Here is a 23,439-nt window from a genome sequence, read left to right as displayed (position 1 = left end):
AAAAAATAAGTAATCCATAAACTTAACAATACGGAAAATGTGTACAAAATATGTTAAGTGGATTTCAAGTGTGGATTTTCATTGGGCGTGATGATGGATGACCGGTCTGACTTGTCGATGATAACAGTAATAACAATAAGTTAAATGCATGTGTTCCTGTGTACAATATAATGTACATCATTATTGACTATGGATATAAGCATAGACTACTTTGGTGAGTCGGTGGTTCAGTTGGTAGCGTCGTGGGTACGGATCCTGGTCACTGCCACAAACTTTTATCAGTACAGTTCACCTTAGTACTGTACCGGCTCACCCCTTGCTTTGCTGGATACGTTCCACGCACAGATCTGTAGTCTATGTGGGCGGGCAAATGCAAGGTTAAAAGAGGCCGCCAACCTCTTTTATATAAAAAAAAAACTATATACACAAAATATAGAGTACATATATATGTGTATATAGTCAATGGTATAACGGTCAACCACAAGTATTACAAGCTATTGGACCAGTTAGACATTTTACGATGCAATCAATTTTATACATAATTGCAAAAATAATTGTTTTAGAATTGAAGGCATTAGAAGTAGTTCAGAACGATTGAAGTGAACAGTTATGTAATTAAATCAGTAAGTAGTAATTGTTAAAGATTGGCTTTAGCCACCTGCAAGGTAATGGTGTCAAGGTTTATAATCATTGGTCACTCAGTGTCACATGAAGGGCAAACGCATTATAACATTTTTCTCCACATTCCAAAGAACAGATAATTGTTTTTCTGATTTAGATTCTTCTTATTGGTGTTTGGTGGTTTTTTACATGCTCATCTGATTGAGCAAGTTGTCTCGTAGCGTGGCATCTAGGGTGGGTGTACTTTGGCGAAACGGAAACATAAACAGATTAATCTTGTCGATTCATCACGATATGAAATTCTTATTCTGCTCTCAACAGTGACCATTGGTAGGTACAAAATAATTTCATCAAATTGTATAACAGTATAGAATCTGGGGAGTGTGTCACTTAATGTAACAGCCGAAGGAACATATCCATTCAGGGTCAATCGATCCCGAAATGAGAACTCGTCAGTTTCATACCACGACTTACGGTTTTGGACATATACACAACAGGGAAAATGAACATCTTTTCTTACATCATAAAATAATGGTTTGGTGTTAATTGATTGATGAACAAGTGGTGGAACAATCCAGTGTCAATCTACCACTTTATCAGGGTTTTGAGTTGACAGCCTCCTAGCGTGACTCACACTCACGACTTTAGAGATCACTCAACCCTAAGAAATTGAGCCAATGATCTCATGGCACAGAATCTGAGAGGGTTGTTTTTTATGAATCAGCGGAGGGAACGAATTCATCCGATGTAAAAAAAAAAACTCGTCATCAAAATGATCTACCACAATCCTCACTTGTATCTTTGAATCACTGGGATATTAGGCTCTTTTGTCTCATTGCTTTGAAACATAGATTTGTTTGTGTTACTGATGGAACGGCGTAGGGGACAAATCTATCTAGTATAAATCCGCTCTCTAATCCCCACCCCAAAGACTCTAGTGTTGTTTCACGATCGGCTTGGCTTTGAACAGATCAAACCACTCAACCACAGAAAATTAAGCAATTTGTCTCACAGCCTAGAATCTGGGGATGGTGTTGCTTGACGGAACAGCGGAAGTAACAGGTCCATGCAACCCCTTATCAAATCCTTGTACCACGACCCTCGCCAGCGGCTTGACCGACCACTCGACTATGACGTGACATGACCCGAGCCCGCGTGACAGTGAAAGGTCTTTTTATATCATCGTAACCCAGGACTGGACGCGAGCCATTAATTCAGCGAAAGTCGTTTGACTAGAGCGACACAAGCGCCACGTGGGCGTAGGCTGAACTAACTATTGCCTAATGTGTTATCATTGAATTTTGGTATTCAGAATAGTGCAACCGAACACAGGCAGGAGGCTATGAAACAGGTGATATTAATAAAAATTAATGATCTTTTGAAACCGGTCCGAATCGGATTATTAGGGTCGGAGTGGTGTTTCTTTTAGTGAGGTTAATTTGTATTGGCTAATGATTGGTGTGAAATAATTCGCTAATGAACTCAACGCTAATGTAGACTGAGTTGAGGGGTGAAGCAATTGGTTCGCAATTCTATACTTTTAACGGTTTGAGAAGGTTTAATGAAATTTAATTTGTTTTAATCACTAACACCACAAAACCAGCAAAACCAACTTTGTGGTAAATTGCAGCTTGGCCAGCAATATCGTATCGAACCACATAGTAATTTGAGCAAATGTAGTGCAATCTGGCTTACTGGTTGAAAAGCCATTAAATATCTTTCCAACATCAGCTAGTGTAATCTACCCGGCTCTTAAAGTGGGCTTGGCTAAAGAAGTAGCCGATCTTAGCTCGCTCCTGACAGAACTACACAGATAATCTCAATCTATTCAACACCCACCTTGCATTCATATTCAGTTAAAAATACGTGTACAGAGTGCAACGCTGTTGCAATATTGTGATCACAAATGTTATTATCTAGACCATCTGCTAATGTAAACTAAACCGGCTCTTAAAGTAGGCTTGGCTAAAGAAGTAGCCGATCTTAGCTCGCTCCAGACAGAACTACACAGATAATCTCAATCTATTCAACACCCATCTTGCATTCATATTCAGTTAAAAATACGTGCACAGAGTGCAACGCTGTTGCAATATTGTGATCACGTATATCAGTAAATGTTATTATCTTTCCATCTGCTAATGTAATCTAACCGGCTCTTAAAGTAGGCTTGGCTAAAGAAGTAGCCGATCTTAGCTCGCTCCTGACAGAACTACACAGATAATATCAATCTATTCAACACCCACCTTGCATTCATATTCAGTTAAAAATACGTGCACAGAGTGCAACGCTGTTGCAATATTGTGATCACGTATATCAGTAAATGTTATTATCTAGACCATCTGCTAATGTAATCTAACCGGCTCTTAGAGTAGGCTTGGCTAAAGAAGTAGCCGATCTTAGCTCGCTCCTGACAGAACTATACAGATTATCTCAATCTATTCAACACCTACCTTGCATTCATACTCAGTTAAAACACGTGCACAGAATGCAATGCTGTTGTAATAATGTGATCGCGTATCAGTAAATGTTACCATATAAACCCTCATTCTATAGATAGAGTACTGGTATCGTTGCATATAAGTACGAGATTAAAATATGCTAAATCACATCAACAGTTAGGCCTGGATAAAAAACATTTTAATACGATTACGTCGGCCCCAAACGAGGTCCAGACTTTGTAGTGTCGCAAAGTAACAACTTCCTCAGGATGAGCTTTGAAAGATTTTAACCAATTTTAGGAGAAAGTGAAATTGGTGAAATTTAGCAACAAACGTGGGATTGTGAAAATTTGGAAGGACTGAGTTGAACATGACAGCTGCCTCGTGAAAGACAAACAGTGACCCAACTGGAGCAGGAACGCAGTAACTGTGATTGAGCTGTCACAGGTATTGTGAACACGGTGACCGCGTTGTCACAGTTGCACAGATCTGTGGTAACTGGTATTGTGTCGGTTTGCCTCAATTAACCGATAATATAGCTGAATTAGGTTTTCGTTGGTCAATACCAGTTGAGCAAACTGGCCAAGTGAACGTTACAATCAAGTGTTTAAACGCACGATTGTTGCAGCGAACTACATTGTTGTGAGATTAGTTTTGTCTCAGCGTGTTTCGCAAACTGTTTGTATTTCCAATGGGTAGAAATTCGCAATATAAAGATATTGGTGCTGTCACACTCGCTTGGTTGATATCATACATAAGGGAACAAAATGTGATTGTATTATGTTTGAGCCATTTACTTTTATGTATAGACGCCATGGTAGACACGAATGTTCTGTGTATGGACCAACATGATCTGATTCTAATTCAGTTAGAACACCTATCCTAAGAGGAAGCTCCTATATTCTCTCTTGGTTTGTGCCTAAATGAAAGTTGTTTAATATACAGTAGTTGAAAATAAATTGAGCTTAAAGTTTCATTTGTTTTAAATTGTGTTTATGGAAAGCAGAAACCAATACTTGACAACAGCACTTATGTTGGAAGCTCAATTCAACTACGTTTACACGAATATCAATGGAAAAAAGCGTATCGATCCTTTATCGTATCCTTCAGCGTATTTAAATGTTCTAAAACACATAATAGAGTAAATATACACCAAAGAAATTTCCTTGAGAGTTCCTTACAGGGTTTCCAATCACACTACCGCATCTCATTTATAAAAGAACGAAAAAAACCAAGTCTTCTTGGGGAAACGATTTCGTCGATGTGCTGAAAAAATGAATGGTATTTAATCGATCAAATGAATGTATGAATGGTGCCAATGAAACTCATTGAGACCTTTATATTCTTAACAGTTCAGCTGTGGACTCCTACACATAGATTGGTTTATCATATGTAGGAATAAAATGACATGATTTGTTATGTAAACTTACTAAACCAAAATATTTTGCGATCGCTTTCACAAATTCATCCCTACTGTTCTCAAAAGTAAATTTAGTTAGTTTTTAAGTGCCTTTTAAAAGTGGTCTGTTAGTTTATGTGAAGTGATTAAAATGAAGCATTACATACGGAGTGTCAGAGGCGGAGATTGTACAGTGGCTCTTGGAAGATCCATGCAGTGATGTATGTAACCATTGTATGTATGTGTATGTGCTTGTGTGACTATCATATTTGTGATGGCGCCGCAAGGTCCACCATTGTTAGATGGAGGTCAGGGCCCGACCGCTACTGTTCCATCCGCCATCCTCCATCAAACAGCTACCCATCCGTAGTCTTCCTTTAGCCTACACAAGTACCATCCGCAGCTATCAAGCAGCCTATCATCATCCATCACAACTAATCATCAGCATTGTGGTTGACGGTGTGTAAAACTATCCACAATCCAGTGTTAAGTTTTATTGCTATACAGAACCTCATATTTTAATTATTAGTTTACTAATGTCTTTTTTCACCAACTTCGAGGAGATTGAAATCATCCGTCTTTCATCACACACTCAATGAAACGTCGCTCTCTATCACACAACCAAACATCCACCTTTAACCATCATAAAGTCATCTCATTACTCAATTTAGCCTTTTGAACTCCATGATTATTTTAGTGATTTGGATTTGCCTGGTGTTTATAATATTTTCTTAAACTTATGAATACAAAAATTCAAATTATTAAAATTTTTCATGGCCACGTAAGAGTAGGCACAAGGTAGCAAAATGCATGATATGAGGTGCAACATATATAGAATCCAAATATCATCCCACCGTTTTATTTTAGGTTTAGGTAGGTCCCTCCTTTTGATTTGAGTTACACACGAGACTGGCCTAGGCAGGATTTGAACCCTCAGCTCGGTCACGAGTTAATCCCATAGCCCGATTTGTCTGCGTCCGATCAGTACTCGGAGCTCCAAAGGGTATGTCATAAAAGGAATGTCATACGGGAGTACTGTATGACAACCTATTATCTTACCTAATTGTCCCGTAGTTTGTAACAGTGTCCCCACAATCCACAATCATTTGGATGGTAGTTTGGGCATTTAAAGTATCATAATCACTCAAATGTGCGGCAGTCTATTTAGACGCTCATTTGAGTGTGAACGTGGCATAATGCATACTGACATTGGAGCTACTCAAAGTAGGCCAACGAATGAAACAAATTAGTTGGCCAGTGTTAATTTGTAAAATTACCGAGTTGTCTTCAGTTTGCAAGTTGCATAACGTGTGTTCATCTACCTTGACCTGAGGCTGTAAAACTCACTGACGACAACTTGCTCCAACTTGCAATAGTTAGCACCTTCTTGTTAAGAAGTGGCCAAGACATACTGACATTGTGTGGTTAACGTTGTTGCATATTTGTTGAAGAGAACTAATGATTGTCAAATCTTGGTCATCGGTATATGACCACGTCGTTGAACTTCCATAAATTTTTGAAGCTTTTGATGCATTGGAACAATCCATTTTCAGGGCCAGCTAAATTTGGAAATAGCACAGCTTGCCTTCACATCAAAACTGAAGCCTCTGTCAGAGACTTATTATTTTTTCTCACCATTATTTCGATATGACCTAATTTGTAAACTGTAGCAAACTTCGAAGTTTGATTACTGCAACCCATCCGCGATGTCATCCAGTACTTTTGCCATTTCAACAACTCAGTCATCTCCCGAAGATCAAGATCCCATAGTCCACTTTAACCCTAGAGGCATAGGCCTACATACATTCTAGTTTGAAAAAGTAATTTGTTGTGTAATATTAACTTGTTTGGTTTACTGGTAGATCGGTAGCTAAACATAAAGTTCAAACTATTTATATTATGTCATATGTTTTCTTATATAGTTACAGCAGTAAGGAAAACGGGGAGGGAAATACTAATGTCTTTATCAGAATTATCATTGTTTGTTTAGTTTACAATAGTCTTAATAGATTAAATTAGTATGTATTCTACCTCGAATTTAAAGAAGACCTGTACCTAAATTACATACATACGAGGGCTGTTTTTTTAGTAATGGCCGTTTTCTCGTATAAATCCGTCTTGGTTCGCTTGTACACCGCAACGAGGCTCATTGTAATTTGCATCAATAGTCCAGTTAAGTTGTAGCCTCGAATATGATTGTTACATCACACCCTAAAGGTCGGTCAGTATTTCCCTAGTTCAACGATACTCCATTTCTGGAGTACCAACAATGAAAATAAAAGCTTATGGTCTGTGGTCCAACTAGCTTACGGCCAAACTACGAGTACTGTAATATTGACATTTATTATACGAGTACGCTACGTAGACAGGATATCAGGAAGAGCAATGTGTGGATCTAGAAGACGAAATGACAGAGTGAGTTAGCATCGCAATGCCTATAATGGCCAATACCACAGATAAGTAGGATACTTCACTTAAGGATACGATGCCCTTACACAACCTGAACCTGTCAAAACTGTTGAGTTTTTCTCTCAACTGATGATCTCTATCCCGTCGGCCTTGGAGGAACGCGATAGATGGTGTAGACTATAAATCATAAGCTCGTCTGTACCTCAAGGTCATACTGCGGCAAATGTCAAGATTAACCTTTGGGATTTTCGTTTATAGATGAATTAATATCCACACAGAAGTGTCAGTCATTCCTCGAAAGATTCGGATTTTATGGGTTTGAATACTTCCGTCGCATTTCAAACTAGTTTTGCCATTCGAACGTATCAGGTTACCAGGTTATTTTATAAGGTAAAATAAAATAGTGTTCATGAATATAAATCGTGTATTATTTGGATTTGACAAATGTTATAGCGTCCAGGGTCTGGCCTGTTACTGAAGATTACAAACATTAACACTTTATTCAGACTGAATATGAAACCAGGGAGATAACTTGTGTAGCTTTGTTGCTAAGGCCAGCTGTTTATCAAGGACTGCTGGATCCAGTTTCGGACAGTTAAAAGAAAATAGTATTTTTCGAGATCAAACCTTCTCCATCTCATCCATTAGGCCTACTAAATTAGCACTATAACTCAGCTACTGTTGAGCTCAACACATTTTCTCTGTTGGTTCTCGGAAATAGACAGAATTAATGTTTATAATTAGACTCACCGATCCCTTGAGTAAAGTGTGCGCGAGTTTTAAGTTATGGTTGTTTGTTTGCAACGCATATAAATTTATCAAGTTGTAATAATTATTTCTCGTGAAGTTCGATACTAGGTAAGTTAGTGGTTGAACGCTGCTTGCCTGATCATCACGTCGCCGGTTCGATCATCTAAGCTAGTCATAGTTCCAAACTAGACCTAGATTAGGTTGATTACCCACCGTTGATTATTGGTAGGATTTAACATTTCTTTTAAATCTTGAAGTTGTAGCCAGTTTTAAGACTGAAGATGAACTTAATTGGCTAAAGCGTCCGATAGAGTGGCATGTTGATTATTTATATTTATGTTTTATGGTATACTTTATACTTTTCAACCAAGTTAAACTGAAAGGTTAGCTAATTGCATATTGTAGCATATAAATAAATCACTAAATAAATAAATAATCTTTTGATACTAATGATGAAAATAATTTTGACCGTAACTCACTCTGTAATAGATTATTCAAAAAATCAATGTGTCTACTTAATTATTTTGAACTAGTCAGGAGCGGAGTTGTCAACATATCATTAATACTTGATTTATACGAGTGCAAAAAAATCTGTTTAACCCTTCCAAGCCAAAATTGTATAGCAAAACTTAATTTATCTGATGCATCTAAATATAACTAATACTAGTTCTTAAAAATCTTCTAAAATATTTCTTTGAGAATATGATAACTAGTACCATACTCAAATCAGGTACTCCGTGGGTACTCCACTTCCTATTATTTGCGTCAAAGTCAGGGATCTATTTACTTTGCTCACTTCACTTATGTCAACATGCTCTTGCCGGTACTACAGACCAGGATGTTGTTATAGCAGGTGAACTAAACCTCTCGTCCTTCACCTTACCTTTCTGTTGGACCTGGCCCAAACACAGTGACTTTGACATCAGCCGTCAACAATCAACCAAAGTGACAGTCAACCATGTGACAATACATAAGAAGCATCACTCGTGTCTACTTGCCCCGTAACAATTAATTGCAATTGACGTCTCAATGCCTTGACAGTTTGATCTGTTGATTTTTTTGTTGATTGTATTCGTAGGTGTATTTATTACTGTGCAATAGTATGGCCGCAATGTAGTCATATTGTATTCCGTAAGAATGTGTGCTTTATATTCTATCCTACATAGTGTTAAGCAAACTAACCTAATCATTTAACTATTTTGTAATAGTAGCTCTTAGGTATGAATTTAAAAAAACTATTTTATTCGTGTCCATAAATCTGAGATAATGTACTGTAAGCAGGCAATCGCTTCGAAACCCAAGGCAAATGAAAACTCCTGCATTCAAGGATATTACTCATATTGCTATTGCAGTTCACTTTAAAAATGATTTTCACTTTCTATTACCTATCTTTTCAATTTATTTTCATTTACCTACGTACGTATAATTTATTACGCTACACTTACAAAATAAAAATAATTATTTACAAATTCAATACCTAACCCCTTTTCCTAAAACAAGTCTTACGTGTCTGTTGCGTTTCTGTTACGCAGCACTTTCATATGGAAGCACGAGAATTCCTATATCGGGCACTATTTAACCCATACACACACGCCGTGATCGTACACTATATATTATGATGCAACTTTTACCAGGAAACTCATATACTTCCCGCCATAAACGCAGCCTAATGACGGAGTTACCCGCCATATCGTGACCGTAAGCGGCGTTTGCTCCAGTAGTGGAGGCTGTTTACGGTCGCAACGCGGTGATATAACAACCACTCTGGTCCGGTGACGCCTTCGACGTCTCATTATTGAATTAAAACGCTGCAAACAATACCTTTTGTTCCAGACTTGCACCTCCATTGATTATAAGGAGAGGTACAATGGGTATTACAGTATTATATAGTTGATGTTTCATGTTTCAAACCGAGCATAGTTCTTGTCTGACTATGTAGTCAAATTCTGTGTTAACGTTTCTTTGTATTTTTTCTTCGGTCTTGTTACTCTATGTCAAACCTTTGTAAGATGTCTAGCCCGATGACAAATGGCACCTTGGTCGAGAGCAGGATCGAACCAGCAACCTTCAGATTTGAAGGCGATTATTATAAAATGTGGATAATAAACAATATATCTTTGTTACTGTCAATGTTACATAAAATCTAATACAATTCGTGTTTCAATATTAAACTTTAGGGACATTTTTAAGACTTAAAGAGCATTTTGTACAGTTCTCTTTAGGTCAACCTTTGCTATTTTGATGGGGAAACGTTTCAAACACTTTATTCACGTGGTCCGGCCCCATTAATTTGAATACTAGCAATATTATACCATAAGTTCTTATACTCCAAATTAATCGTAATATACAATTCCAAATATTGCAACATGATAGGTTTATTTAATCAGCATTCCTACTGTAAATGTACTGAAAAAGCAAAAATATCATATTGCGAAACGATAGTGTCAATTTAAATTAAAACATTTCAACTTTTTTGTCAAAGAATTGGCAAAAATCTCACTATAGGTTTCCAAAACATGCAAGGCACTTTAACTACAGCCTGCATAAGGAATATGAAGCTTTGGTAAAAAGAGACGCGTCAAAGAATGTCCAACGGGCACGTTCCGTTGAAGGTAATATTGCGTTACGCGCGATGCCGGTTTTCATGTCAGTAGGTCGTGAGTGCGGGACTGCGGGATCGTGATGTACGTTGAGAAGATCTCTGATTGACATCAGAACAATCCAACAATGTGATGTCGGTGTTCATCTGTGATTGTAGACCCACGTTCGGCCTTGGAGGTGGAGATCACTGTGACAGATGTACTCTTACTAACAGGTGCCTTTGCAAACGTCTACTGTCTGAGGGATTCTGGAGTAAGCAAAAGGAACGTTATTCTTTGACATATTATATTTGCCACTAGCTTCAAAAATAACTTTGTGAAATTGCACTACAATGTTCACGTTATGTTTTTGAACTTAAGTCTTTAGCGTTTGTTGAATTTTCCGATGGTAGCCTACGAGCCTAGTAAAACATTCATGGTTCTCTTTGAGTGCTAAACTGTTTGGTGTTGGTTGGATTTTCCAGTGACACTGTCACAATTTACGTTATATTTTTGAGCGTTAACCCGTATACAGACGTAGATAGGACTTTCCATTTATATTTCCGAAATTCATGTTGTCTTCCTGAGCAACATGAACGCCCGAAAACAGCTCGTTAACAGTTAAGTGATGTTAGTACGGCTTTCTGGTGGTGCTACCAACATTCACGTATACTCTTCAAGCGTTTAAATTGTTTACTGAGGTTGGCAGGATTTCCCGGTGCTGGTGCTACCGAAATGTTTATTTTTGAGCATCTGATTAGTGTTTCTTTACGGCTGCATCGAGAATACATATCGTGGCAATAAAGCTCAATGGCTGTAAGCTTGATAGGGTGAAAGGCAATATCTGGGCAGCTGTAAATCCAGTGACAGTAAATATTTACCATCTTGGCCTACTTTAGAAGATTTACATTCCAGAGTTGGTTGTTTTTATTTGCTTTCAAATAAATGTTTCTACTGCAATGTTTGTAGACTGGATAAAGATTTTGCAATTCCTTTCAAACAGTTTCGTCTTGTTTCAGTCTTAACCTTGAGTGTCTTGTTTGAGTCGCTATTTAGATCACAGATTATTTTGATACAAGTTTGTTATACACACAGCATATTCAAATTTCTATTAAGCTATAGCGTTCACTTTCTTCACGCTCAAACCAGTTCCTACACAATTACCTTCACCTACCTTTCTATATTTCTTAGTATTTTTTCCTCATTTTCTTGTTCTCCTATTGATAGATATTTTACCTCATCGCCTGCATTGGATGTCTTATGTCATATCTTATGCCATATCTAATATCATAAGTAAATAATCATCCCTAACTCCCTATTTACCTAAAATAATACCCTTTGATATTTTCACTTGCTTCATCATGTACTTCATTATGATGGCTGAGTATTAAAACTATTCTATAACTCGCTAACTATAAGCGATAAGTTTCTTGATTTCCGACTAGCTTCATTATAATTTCTGAAAGCTTTATTATTTAAACGCGTACAAAATTAAACCATACCACAATTGACCCTTTTCCCCTAAGATTGTTTAAACCAAGTAAAAAATAAATCACTTAGGCCTACTATAACCAAAATACACCTCAATTGTAAACTAAAAATATAATTGCCAATCGCATGTGCTACCATGATTTAGGTATAGTATGCCTACAATCCGTGCTACACATAGAGTAACACCACAATCCCTCCTAGATGAGCTTGCATCTCGTCATCAGAACTGCAGTTTATCCGACTCGAAGGACCATATTCCGTAGAAAGTGTTGTAGAAGATTACCAGGAGGTTCAAGCGCATGTGCAATCCTACAATCCTCAGCCATTGTGGAACACTTTTGCTGTCGTGCTCTTTACTCTGTGGATTCACTTGCCCTCCGTTTTACTCTGTGTAACTACTTCCGGCCTCTGTCAGTGAGCTTCCCGTACCTTCCGCACATTCTCACAAACGCGAGTTTCACCTTTGTTTTCTGACCGAATTTGCGGCGAAGCGACGCGTGTTAATAAGGAGAAATGGAGCGGATGGTGCTCTTTATGTGAGCATTGTTTATTATATGGAGATATTAGTGAATAGAACAGGCTGTTTAGTTAGACGTGGTTGGTTAGCATACTGAACTATTTGATATATTTGAGGTTTTGACTAATTTGAGAGGTGTGTTTTCCATTTTTATTAAGTAGCAAAATTGCTTCTCCTCGCTTGATGCACTTGGTTTTCGGCAGATGACCTACGTTGAACTGGTCGACGTTTTGGATGTGTTGCTGTAATAAATCTTTGGTAAAAGCTATGATTAAACCGACAGCAGCTCAACTGCAGTTTGTAAAAGCGTCGTACAGCTAAAAGCACTGTAAGCTACGTTATTTTGATGTACAGCTCACAGTGTGCTTCATTATGACGGTTCAGAGAATTTGATGAATGTCTGAAAATTCAGAATAAGTATATTATCTATCTAAGTAGCTAAATAGTCCCCAAATTACCGCTGTTTTTCTTCATATAAGAATATTTTATAAATTCGGGCTTTCATTGATCCAGATTACTTTTTCTAGTTAGTCCAGATTAGTTGTTTACTGTAATTTACATGATGTTTTTCATGTTAGGAACCAAAATTAGAACGCCATTGAACCAGTTAACAAAGGTGATTATTTCCTAATGGAAATAAGTATATTTTTGCTCTGAAACATGTTTACAGCTCACATACAATGACACTGACATCCCCGATGTCAACCAAACATCATCCTAATCACGTGACGACACGGCCATCAACTGAATGAAAGTGGTTCAATAAATTTTGTAAATCTCTATCGAGGGAAACTGGGACAAACTTTCTCTAAGCTTCTTGTGATGAAATGTGACTAATTTCAATTTAAATAACTTATGTAAATGCAATTTCAGTTAGCAACACATTTATGACACTCTTATTTTTATTTCATGTGCATAAGGGAACTCATTGTACAGTTGTAATGTTTTCTTGCCAATAATTCATTATTCCGAGATGTTAGCTCGTCTTTAACTCTGAAGGTTTCTGGTTCAATTAAATGCAGAGTCAATTATGGACACAAATGAAATTAATTGTTCATGTGTCTATCTATTAATGATACTATCAAACAAAAATTCTATGTTGGATAAGTTGTAAAAAGCTCAAATAAAACAGTGGGTTCAGCATTAGCACTATACAATTGTAATCAAGTACTGAAACTTCCTATTGATAAAATCGCAACGCAACCGTAAATAGTTACGTCATTACTGGTCGTAGAGGTGACTTGAATTCTATTAAGTGACGATGCATAATCCATAAAACATAACCATTCATTAATTGAAAATCACTTTACAAAATCACCACCATTAATGAGCACTCAAGATATATTCTTATATAATGATAATTGACGTTTACAATTAGAAACCGGAGATAAAATCGGTTAGTCATAGAGCATTAATTGTCCTCAAGGCTGGGTGATACCATAGCACATAATGGCGATACTACCGAAGGTTTATATTTATTTTCTTTGTTTATAAAACACTGTAAACACTAATTCAAAGTTTGGTGTAAGGAAAATATTACTGCTTATCAAACTAATTAGATGGCAAAGACATTTTGGAAAATTTAGATTTGACGTTAAGACTTATTTCATAATCGCTAAATTACTTCACTAAGATATTTTTGGTGCTGTTAGTACGTATTTTAAGCTCAATTTTAATACTTGTAGAGTCTGTGTAAAATAAAGTAAGGTGATCGGAGTAGCTTTGTTACCGTACGTTCATTGTACGATTAAGTATTGTGACTAGGTAGGATCTCCTGCCTGAAAGCAATCTACTTAGATCTTGGAATTCGGAACCATACTATTATAATATGGATGTAAACTGATTATGTAATTGGATGTAATATGTCTTTTTAAGAGAATTGCATTCATGATTTCGGTTGTGGGACCACTTCTTCTTCACCCTTTCTACTCAGAGGAATTAACAAGTTAACGCTGCATGTTATAATGAGCTAAGTGTGATCAACGTTTATATTTCTAATATATTATTTTATATTTTTTCAGACCGTCTCCACCAAGATGGCCGCTCTGTCTCTTTCTTGCTTCTGTGTTTCCCTCTCCCTCATCGCCAGCGTCTCAGCTGCTTCTAACACGGTAAGTTGATTATTAATTATTCGTCTACTATCAATGACTTCTATATACCAAGGTTGGACATCTTATATACTCTGCAAATGTTTGTTCTATGGGTTAAAATTAAGAGAAAATCAAGAATGACATTTTTTCTAAAATCGCTTCGTTAACCAAATATACGCCATTTTGTTTTTACCACACAAACATCTTTAATATATGAATTTTTCCACCGATCATTATGAAACTTGGTATGTATGTTGAAGTAAAACAGACCCACGTCATAAAAAAAATATCTTAGTCCAAATAAAAGTTTCAAAAATGCGGTCTTTTATAAGAAATTGCTAAAACAATGGCTAGTTTTATGAATAATGAAAGAACACTTTTATTTAGCAGTTCAAATTTCCTATCAAATAACACCAATTGGAAAAAGATCGAGTAAAAAATAACCGAAATATCATGACTTCTAGCCATGAAATTATCTTGAACAAGGCTAAGCTACTGTAGTTATGTTTGCCTCACTTTATAACTGAAAATCGTGATATTTCAGTTACATTTTATTCTATCTATTTACCTTGGTGTCGATTGACAGGAAATTTTAAATGCTAAATAAAAGTGTTGTTGACATGTTATTATTAAAATAGCAATTTTTTAAATTTCAATTTAAAAATTAAAATGGTGGCCATTTTGGAAATTTTAATTGGATTAAGAAATTGTGTTTTCCAAACGTGGGTCTCTTTTACATTGACATACATACAAGTTTCATAATGATAGGTTGAAAATATTGAAAGATAAAAATGTCCATGTGAAAAATCAAAATGACAGATATCAGGTTAACAAAGCGATTTTGAAAAAAGTTATTCTTGATTTTTTCTTCATTTTGACCCATATACCCGGGAGTTTTGTTGTTTCCTTACCCTGTATATCGAGTAACTGTAGCCTACGTTTCAATCCAATTAGAACATTTTTAACTAGCAACTCACAGAGTGTGTTTCTACAAAAATTATATTTCTTTCTTTTTTTTACAATGATAGTTTATTCGATAATAAACATGTTTTACGTTTACAATATGTTGTTTTTTCACTTAGGCTTGATTGACAAATTGGTTAAAAAGTTTCTAGTTCTTTTTATTACATTAGTACATTAGTACATTAGTTACATTAGTCTTTTTATTACGCTCTTGCTTTGTAAATAATTTACTTTCGCTATGAATAAATATGGTCTCATCTAACGCTTCGATGAGTAGCCCCTTCTCTATTGCATATGTAAATTAAGAAACTATACCTATTTTGATTAAATTACGATTACATTTCTCATTACATCAATTATTAAAATAGGGAGGTAGCATGTTATCTTTTCTCAGGATTAAATTCAAATTTGCAATGATTGTTCTCCAATATGATGAATCGAAACCCCTTACGCTTTTACTTTTTCATCATACAATATGTTTCCCTAACAGAAACTAATATGTACGACTATAGATAGTCCTTAGCACATTTTATCTTCGCGTTGCAATTGTAAATCCACCCTAATCCGCCGATTTCCCAGCACAGTAGCACCGTAGCTATTCATCCGTGGACACAATTACCCCGCTTGTAGTCAATTACCCACACAGGGTAATGCTGGGAACCCATCAACATCGATGGACATGTTCCCACTGATGCAAGCCTGATGCAACCGAAGATGTTCACATTGGCTGGTCGATGTAGCGATGTGGCTGTGTAGCGATGTGGCTATGTAGCGATGTGGCTATGTAGCGATACTCGAGTTCAATTAGATTCTGTGTTTTATGTAAGACATCGAGTGTAACTGGATCCTAGAATGTCCGCCCACGCAGAGAAGGTGGAACTGCGGGTAGATTTAAGTTTACCAGTTGGGCAACTACGAGTGTACAAATATGTTATGCCATGCTCTACTTGGTGGTTTCCTGTTTTGTCACTCCCTTCGACGTATTGATGGCAGATGAGTAACGTTGACTTTTAATTACAATTAGACTACTCGACCTTTTTCCAAATTGAAGCTTGTTTTTTTTATCGGTGACATTTTTTGTACGAATAGTTAGAAATGTGTCAAAGAAAAGCAGTTAAACCCCCTCAAATTTACCAGGAAAAGCCGAGGGACCCATCCTTCGTACACCAAAGTCCAAGACGATAAGCCCACAAGATTAGCAACACGCCCGATGGCAAATTGGTATTGATTTTGGATAGTGGAAGTAGACTTATATTCCTATTGTAAAGTCTGAAGCAAGTTTTGATGTAGATTTATTGTCTGCATTGGCGTTCGTGGTTAAATGTTCCTCTCTTTTTTTAGAATATTAAAATAGATTAATCCGAGATGTTAGTTTGCTCTTTTTTAAAGGATGCTCAGATGCGAATTTAATTCACTCAATTCATCCTGCTAAATAGGCTTTCTTCTCTTCATCTGAAGAACAGTTTCAACAGCAAAATGATTTTTTAACAAATTTTCATTTTTGTTTTAAATGAAACAAAAAACGACAGTGCTATAAATTGTTTAGCATCGTGTTTTGACGTGTACCAAGCTTTTATAAAGTTCTGCCTGCAAAGAAACTCGACAGTTGATGAAATTTGAACTATAGACGGAGGATGGATACTTTTTTGTCGAAGAAATCTTAACACTATAATTTTGGATTTTCGCATCCTTCATAGTCCCAGAAGACCAAACTGGTGTAGGTTTTGTAAATGGGCTAATGTGATCTATATAGTTTGGGCGGCTCGCGGTGCGTCACAATACTCCTTTGTGCGGCGAACTGTCGCAGGTTGGGCAACTCACGCTGACGGCGCCGGCGACTCAAAGCTTTCACTGGCTTTGTCCCCAACTCACTTTCTTCCGCTGATCTTGCAAGTCTGTGAAAATGTCTCGTGTTGTGGAGCCTAAACGAGCCAGTTTACACGGTTTGTGGACGGATGTTTAGTACATAAAATAACTAAACATGTGTTCAGCAGTGTTAGGGGTTAGTTGCTAACTACAGTAACAATATCAGGTTATATCTATCTTAGGGTGTATACAAACTCCCTGGGTTGTGAAATTATTCTTTAGTTAGAGACAGTAGTAAAAATTATATATGTATACATGGATCTAAAATGCCAGGTTTTCAGTCCGTCTATATGTCTATGTTAACACATACATTTTTAAACCCTTGAATTATTGGCTTAAACTGGTACTTAACTGGTATTTAACAGATATGACCCATCCGCATACAAAGTATCAAAACTATACCTAGTATAATTTTTTTAAGTGGTTAACTAAAATTTCATATATTCTGAAAATCTTTAAAACTAGTCAATTTACAGAATAATATAAAAAATACATTGCTTTATCAAGTGTTACGACCAACGCTTCTTTGATTTTTTTAATTGGTTCATAAACAACTATATTCTAGTTCTTGTGTTGGGCCGTGCATTACCCAGAGCCAATACCTTCCCAGTGCAACAATGGGAACTTACAAACATCATAGTCGACAGCACACTCAAGTATTAGAACATAACACACACACACACACACAGGGATTTGATTGTACAATACTCTACGATGAGTAGTTTACTGCTTGCGCCATATTATTTTAGGTCCATGGGTTTTTTATGTCTAATCGATTTCCAATCTTTGCATTACAAACTCCCAGCTATACAATGTAAACAAGTGATGCGGAACCAATTACCTTTTGAGTGGATCTGATTTACTTCTAAAGTGTACATTTGCGAAACGGAATTATGCAAATCTGGAAAATCGTGGTTGGCTGAAGATGAAACCTAAACCTGTATTAACCTAGATCCCGGTTTTATCTGATCTCGTATGCAACGGTTGTGTAAGTGGAGTGAAGATGGTTGCTCGTCTGATGGCTCGGTTGATGGATAAGGTAACATCTTGGTTGCATCATAATCATGTGAGTTGCATCTGGTCTGATGAAGACAAACTGGTTCATGATTTATGTAATTTAAATGTGGACATTTTTTAAATCCTAGCTGATCATGTAAACACGAATGTGGAGTTTTTTTGTAAAGGATTTTTGTTGGATTTAAATAGTGCAAGTAGACTGATTATCCTATTGTAAAATGTAAAGCTTGTTTTTAGGTTTCTTGGCGACGTTTGAGTTCGGAGATGAATTCTATTAATTTTATGATTTTGGAACTACTCTTTAGTAATAATACCATAAGCCAAGCATTAGTTTCTAAAAATAACTAATTTGTTTCAAACTAGTTGATAACAAGAAACAACCCGTAATCAAGAAAAACACCCCCTACGTAGACTTTACGGAGCTAAACTTAAACATTGTCTTCAGCTAAAGGATGATAAATCTACTTAACAAGAATTATGTTTAGTTTACGAGTTTCTGGCGTTAACTACTAAATCTACCACATTTAAGTTTTAGGAAACGGTAGACGATGAACCAGGTCACATGTAAACCTATTTACTTAAAATAAAATCCCCTTGGGATAACCCCTCGACGTTCAAAGTCCTGAGGGAGAGCTTTTTGAAGGAAATATTGATTGTCCATCATAATAGCCTATTTTCAAAGAAGCTACTTTGTATCGCCTAAAATCTATAGTTACATGCTCTGATCAGACTACATAACCGTTATCTGTTCCTTCGACACCGTACATCATCTGCGAACCAACCAGGTCAGCGAACGCAACCTAGGCTATCATTAGCTGGAGAACGATGCGATCAGCTGATACAGGTTATGTAACAATGACTGTGTGGGCCGTGTCGTGCCGTGTCGCAGTCTTGTATGCTAATACACTACACCACTACACCGACTCTCGTGACGCGCGTAGTGTGTCGACCGTGGGGTGGTGATGAGTTCGCTAAAAAGAGGTTCGTTGATTTGAAATGAACCTAGTAAAATAATCCTATTAGCACTTGGATTCGGCAGAGGCGAGTCACACTTAAAATTAAACCATAGATTGAACACATTCTGTTACGGACTTGCCATGCAAAGAAGTGGAAGACTTTAAATTAATTTTAACTAATTTTAATTTAACTTTAAATAATAGTAGTAGGACAATTTATCAATTTTCCTTGTTTCTATGTAAGAAATGAATTTAAAAATAGGGATGAAAGTTAACTAATTGTATTAGTACAATATGACAGTTCTACGGTTTCATCCATAGGGGTTTCAAGCAAAAAATTACTTATTAGATCTAGCAAACAGATTTGAGATAAACATTTTGGGGGGTAACTTGAGGAAAACTAGATAGGTAACGGTCAAATCTAATATCATAGATTGAACATACTCCATTACAGATTTATCATCCTATAGAACTCAGTCATCCTATTAGTTCAAGACAATTGAAAGGTTGTATGATACTGACCTGCCTAAAGCAGTATTTTGGTGTTAACTTTTATTTCTTGTACCAACCTAAATACTAGTCAAACAAAATAAAACTGTCGAATTACTAACAATTTCTTGCCCCCTGGTATCATAATCAAAGAGCTAGGCAAGCATCTTTAAATTTACCAAGCATTCTATTTTGCTCCTACGTCTAATTCTGAATGGGCGACCTACTGACTATGTGAACTCTCATCCTTTCGTTCAATGTATGACTTCACTTTTTTGTGTCTACCTACTTTCTCTACATGTTATCTTATCTATCAACTGGTGCCTGCCTATACCAAATAATATAGCAAAGGTACAGTCGATACTCAACCCAACATCAATCTAGGTCAGCCCATTACAACCCATTTACATTTCAGAGCTATTGTTGTTCATTATGAAGCTGGTATAAAGTTAAGGACGAGAAGAGGAGTTGGAATTTCAATGGAAATGTAAAGTTATGCAGTTTCATGCAAGACCCAAGGCTACCCGTCCATTGTGAGAAGAAAGGAATTACGTAGTGTCTTTTAACACTTGGCATGCTCAATAGAGCGCTGTGTTAATGGTGCATTATTGTTTTCACACACACCAGGTGCAAATCCACACCAAGAATCATACCATGAGTTAACGTGGTGTTGGTATGAAAATAAAATATATTAGGAATTAATGATTGAATTTCTTCGAAATCAGTTTGTCAATGACCAAATTTCGCAATAGTTCTAAAGCCAAAATCAAATTTTATTACTTAGGCTTATAATATAAGTTTTTCATCACAATGCTGAGAGCTGTAGGCAGTTTACTTACTAAGATGATATACTGTAATTTAATGATCCTCTCACAGAGAGTGCAACTTATTTTAACGATTAAATTTGGGATTGGAAACAGCGGAAACGTCAGATATTTAAAAGAAAATCTAAATAAGGTTAGCTAGAATTGTAAACTAAATCAACAAGTTCCACAAGTTCCAAATGATCCACAAACTGGTACCTATACTAACAGTGGTTTGGCTTTTAATAAAATGTTCTTTCCAACATAACGAGTTACGACACAAGCTTTTTCTTTTACATCATCACATAACCTTATATTTTGCAAAAACATATTATTATAAAAACCCCATGTCAATATGATGCTTTACTCAAGCTGTTCTCCGTTAAGACGTCATGTATAATCACTACATTCCTCAGTACTACACTGCTACTTGCATTATGCAAACAAAGCAAGATGATCTGCACGTTTATCTTGCAACTCCGTGGAACTGCAGTTGCATCTGCCAGGTGTAGGTGTAGGTGTCCGTGGGAAGTGACGTCGTGTGGGGTGACCCTGAGTCCACACAGAGGTCACCACGTAACATCTCCAGTCGAGTCTCGTGTCCGTGCGATATGCCCGAGAAAGCACAGCCTTGACACTGCCGAAGAGTGTTAGAATAGGAAAGTTACACTTACTTATGTAACTGCATGTCAAACGATCCCTTCCTCGCACTTTCACTGTTGGATAATCGAGTCCGCCCTCGGCGACCTTGCCGCGACCTCCTTAGACCCGCAGACTATACATCTACACCAGCCAAGAGCCAATACTACTTTAGACTCACACTAGACTATACATCTACACCAGCCAAGATCCAATACTACTTTAGACTCACACTAGACTATACATCTACACCAGCCAAGAGCCAATACTACTTTAGACTCACACTAGACTATACATCTACACCAGCCAAGATCCAATACTACTTTAGACTCACACTAGACTATACATCTACACCAGCCAACAGCCAATACTACTTTAGACTCACACGACACGCAATACAACCATTAATAAACTAAAACAGCCTCAACGTATTTCAAGTGAATGTTACACCACGGGTTACACAGCAGAACGACTTCATTTTTGGCCCCAGTATACTACACTAGCAAGCAATACTTAAATACTTGTACGTAGACCATCTACCACTATTGTATATCACTACACTATATCACTACTACGTTACCAATCCATCTATACATTCCAGCAGTACCTCCTTAGACTCACTACAGTGCTACTCAATCAATATACAGTACTTCCAGCAGTACCCCCTAAACCCCAGTTAAGTACCACTCCACCATTGTACTTTCAGCAGTACCTCCTTGGACTAACTACAGTATGACTCCATCAACATACTGCCAGCAGTACCTCCTTAGACCCACCACGGTACCATTACATCAATACTGCCCGCGGTACCTCCTTAAACTTCAAACTCCCAACATACTAATCCTTCTCTTAGGGTTACTACGTTAATCCACTTATGTCTGTATTTTTGAACCCAATTCAAAACACCATACGAAACGAGAATTGCATTGACACCATTTTCACCCTGGCACAAAATTCAATCGTGTAAGGCTTACCTCGCAGCTACCGAGGAGTGGCTACTAACATCTTGTCCAACTGGTGTCAATTGTTGATCAACAGCTGTTGCTAGTTGTAGGTTGTAACTTACGTTCACAGCTGACCTACTTACTCAGTCAGCTGACCCAGACAACACTCCTCCGCTGAGCTTTGTCAACACAAGTGCAACTCGTGTTAATAGCTCCTCGTGTTTACTTATTCACGTGTCTTGCGTTCGTTTTCGTTTATTAATAAGTTATTTTAACGGGTTATTTTAATCCCAACAGGGATTTATGTATTCTGTTTTATTCATATATTTACTCTCTAGAAGTTATAACGAAGAAATTGTTCAATAATGATAAGATATAATATTTTACAAATATGTACTTTTTCTTTTGAAAAATTTCGTTTTAATCCAATTTCTTTGGCCATTTGATCCCGATTCTAAACTATATTTTGAAATGTAATTCCCTTCCTCAAATAAAATTAGAAAACTTTAATCAAAACACATATTTCAACACACATTTTTATTTCTTTAATCGCTCTTTTGTGTCAATTACACTGGCTTTATATTTGTGTTGATTTTCAGCAGAGACTCACATTTTATGATTGAAACATCGAAACATTTGCTTGCAAAATCTAAGAAATCCTTTCAGTTCAGTTTACCCTGCTCCATATGCGCCACTCCCAATACAGGTCCCATATAAGCCCCTGCCGCAAACCTCACTACCGCAAGCTTTCCCTACAAGGAAGATTGACGTAACTCAACCACTTATCAAGGAATATTAGAATCGAGATTTATTGGTTTAGCATGTACGAGTACGAGTATACAGCTAAAACCAAGAATCGTGTATACAATATCGCGGGCTGGAGCCTTGGTTAGTGGTTTGCCTCGCCACGCCCGCTTTCTTCCGCACCCTTGTCTTCCTAGTGAATAGGATAAATTGGCTGATCTGGATGACGGGTAATAACATTGGATGTAAGAAATATTGTCAAAGGTAAATAGCAACAAATGGCAAACATATATTTATTATCTCACTACGAATCGCTCAGATAAGATGACGAAATTCCGAATTTCCCTTTTGAAATCATTCCTTGTTTCTAATGGTCAGTTCGCCAGTTAAAATAAATTTTCCGATTCAGTGAATGATGATGAGTTATTGGTTTGATTGGTTTGATCCTCTAAACAGAAGATTTTATTATTTTCCCAAAAATTTCAAATTTCATACAAAATACTACTGGTGCAGACACTCACAAATAACGAACTAAAATTGTTAAAGGTTACTCTAGAGAGTGTAGTATGATTACCTGTGCGGCCACACGAAGCACTGGCTGAAAGTCATGATCACTTGGATTTGACCTTCGCAGTGCGTTGACCAAAGCTGACCGCAAGTGGTGATCACAAAGTGCCTGCTCATTCACAAGATTGAATCACACATCTTCAAATCATTGCCCAAT

General features: G+C 36.9%; 1 protein-coding gene across 4 annotated transcripts in view; it reads left to right on the top strand.

The window, feature by feature from the left end:
- Positions 1-23,439, top strand: part of LOC128994057 (A disintegrin and metalloproteinase with thrombospondin motifs 16-like) — a 141,688-nt gene that overhangs the window by 77,769 nt on the left and 40,480 nt on the right. For all 4 annotated transcript variants that reach the window (XM_054418273.1, XM_054418274.1, XM_054418275.1 and 1 more), the window contains exon 3: positions 14,226-14,315. In XM_054418273.1, the coding sequence (XP_054274248.1) occupies positions 14,241-14,315 (75 nt within the window). In that variant the 5' untranslated portion in view covers positions 14,226-14,240. The remainder of the gene's footprint in view (positions 1-14,225; positions 14,316-23,439) is intronic.

Source organism: Macrosteles quadrilineatus, unplaced genomic scaffold (assembly GCF_028750875.1).
Source record: "Macrosteles quadrilineatus isolate MER2022 unplaced genomic scaffold, UCM_ALF_1.0 Scaffold_5__1_contigs__length_97177068, whole genome shotgun sequence".
NCBI classification, from domain to species: Eukaryota; Metazoa; Arthropoda; class Insecta; order Hemiptera; family Cicadellidae; genus Macrosteles; species Macrosteles quadrilineatus.
Note: the sequence above shows the minus strand (reverse complement) of the source record. Positions and strands in the feature narration are given on the sequence as shown.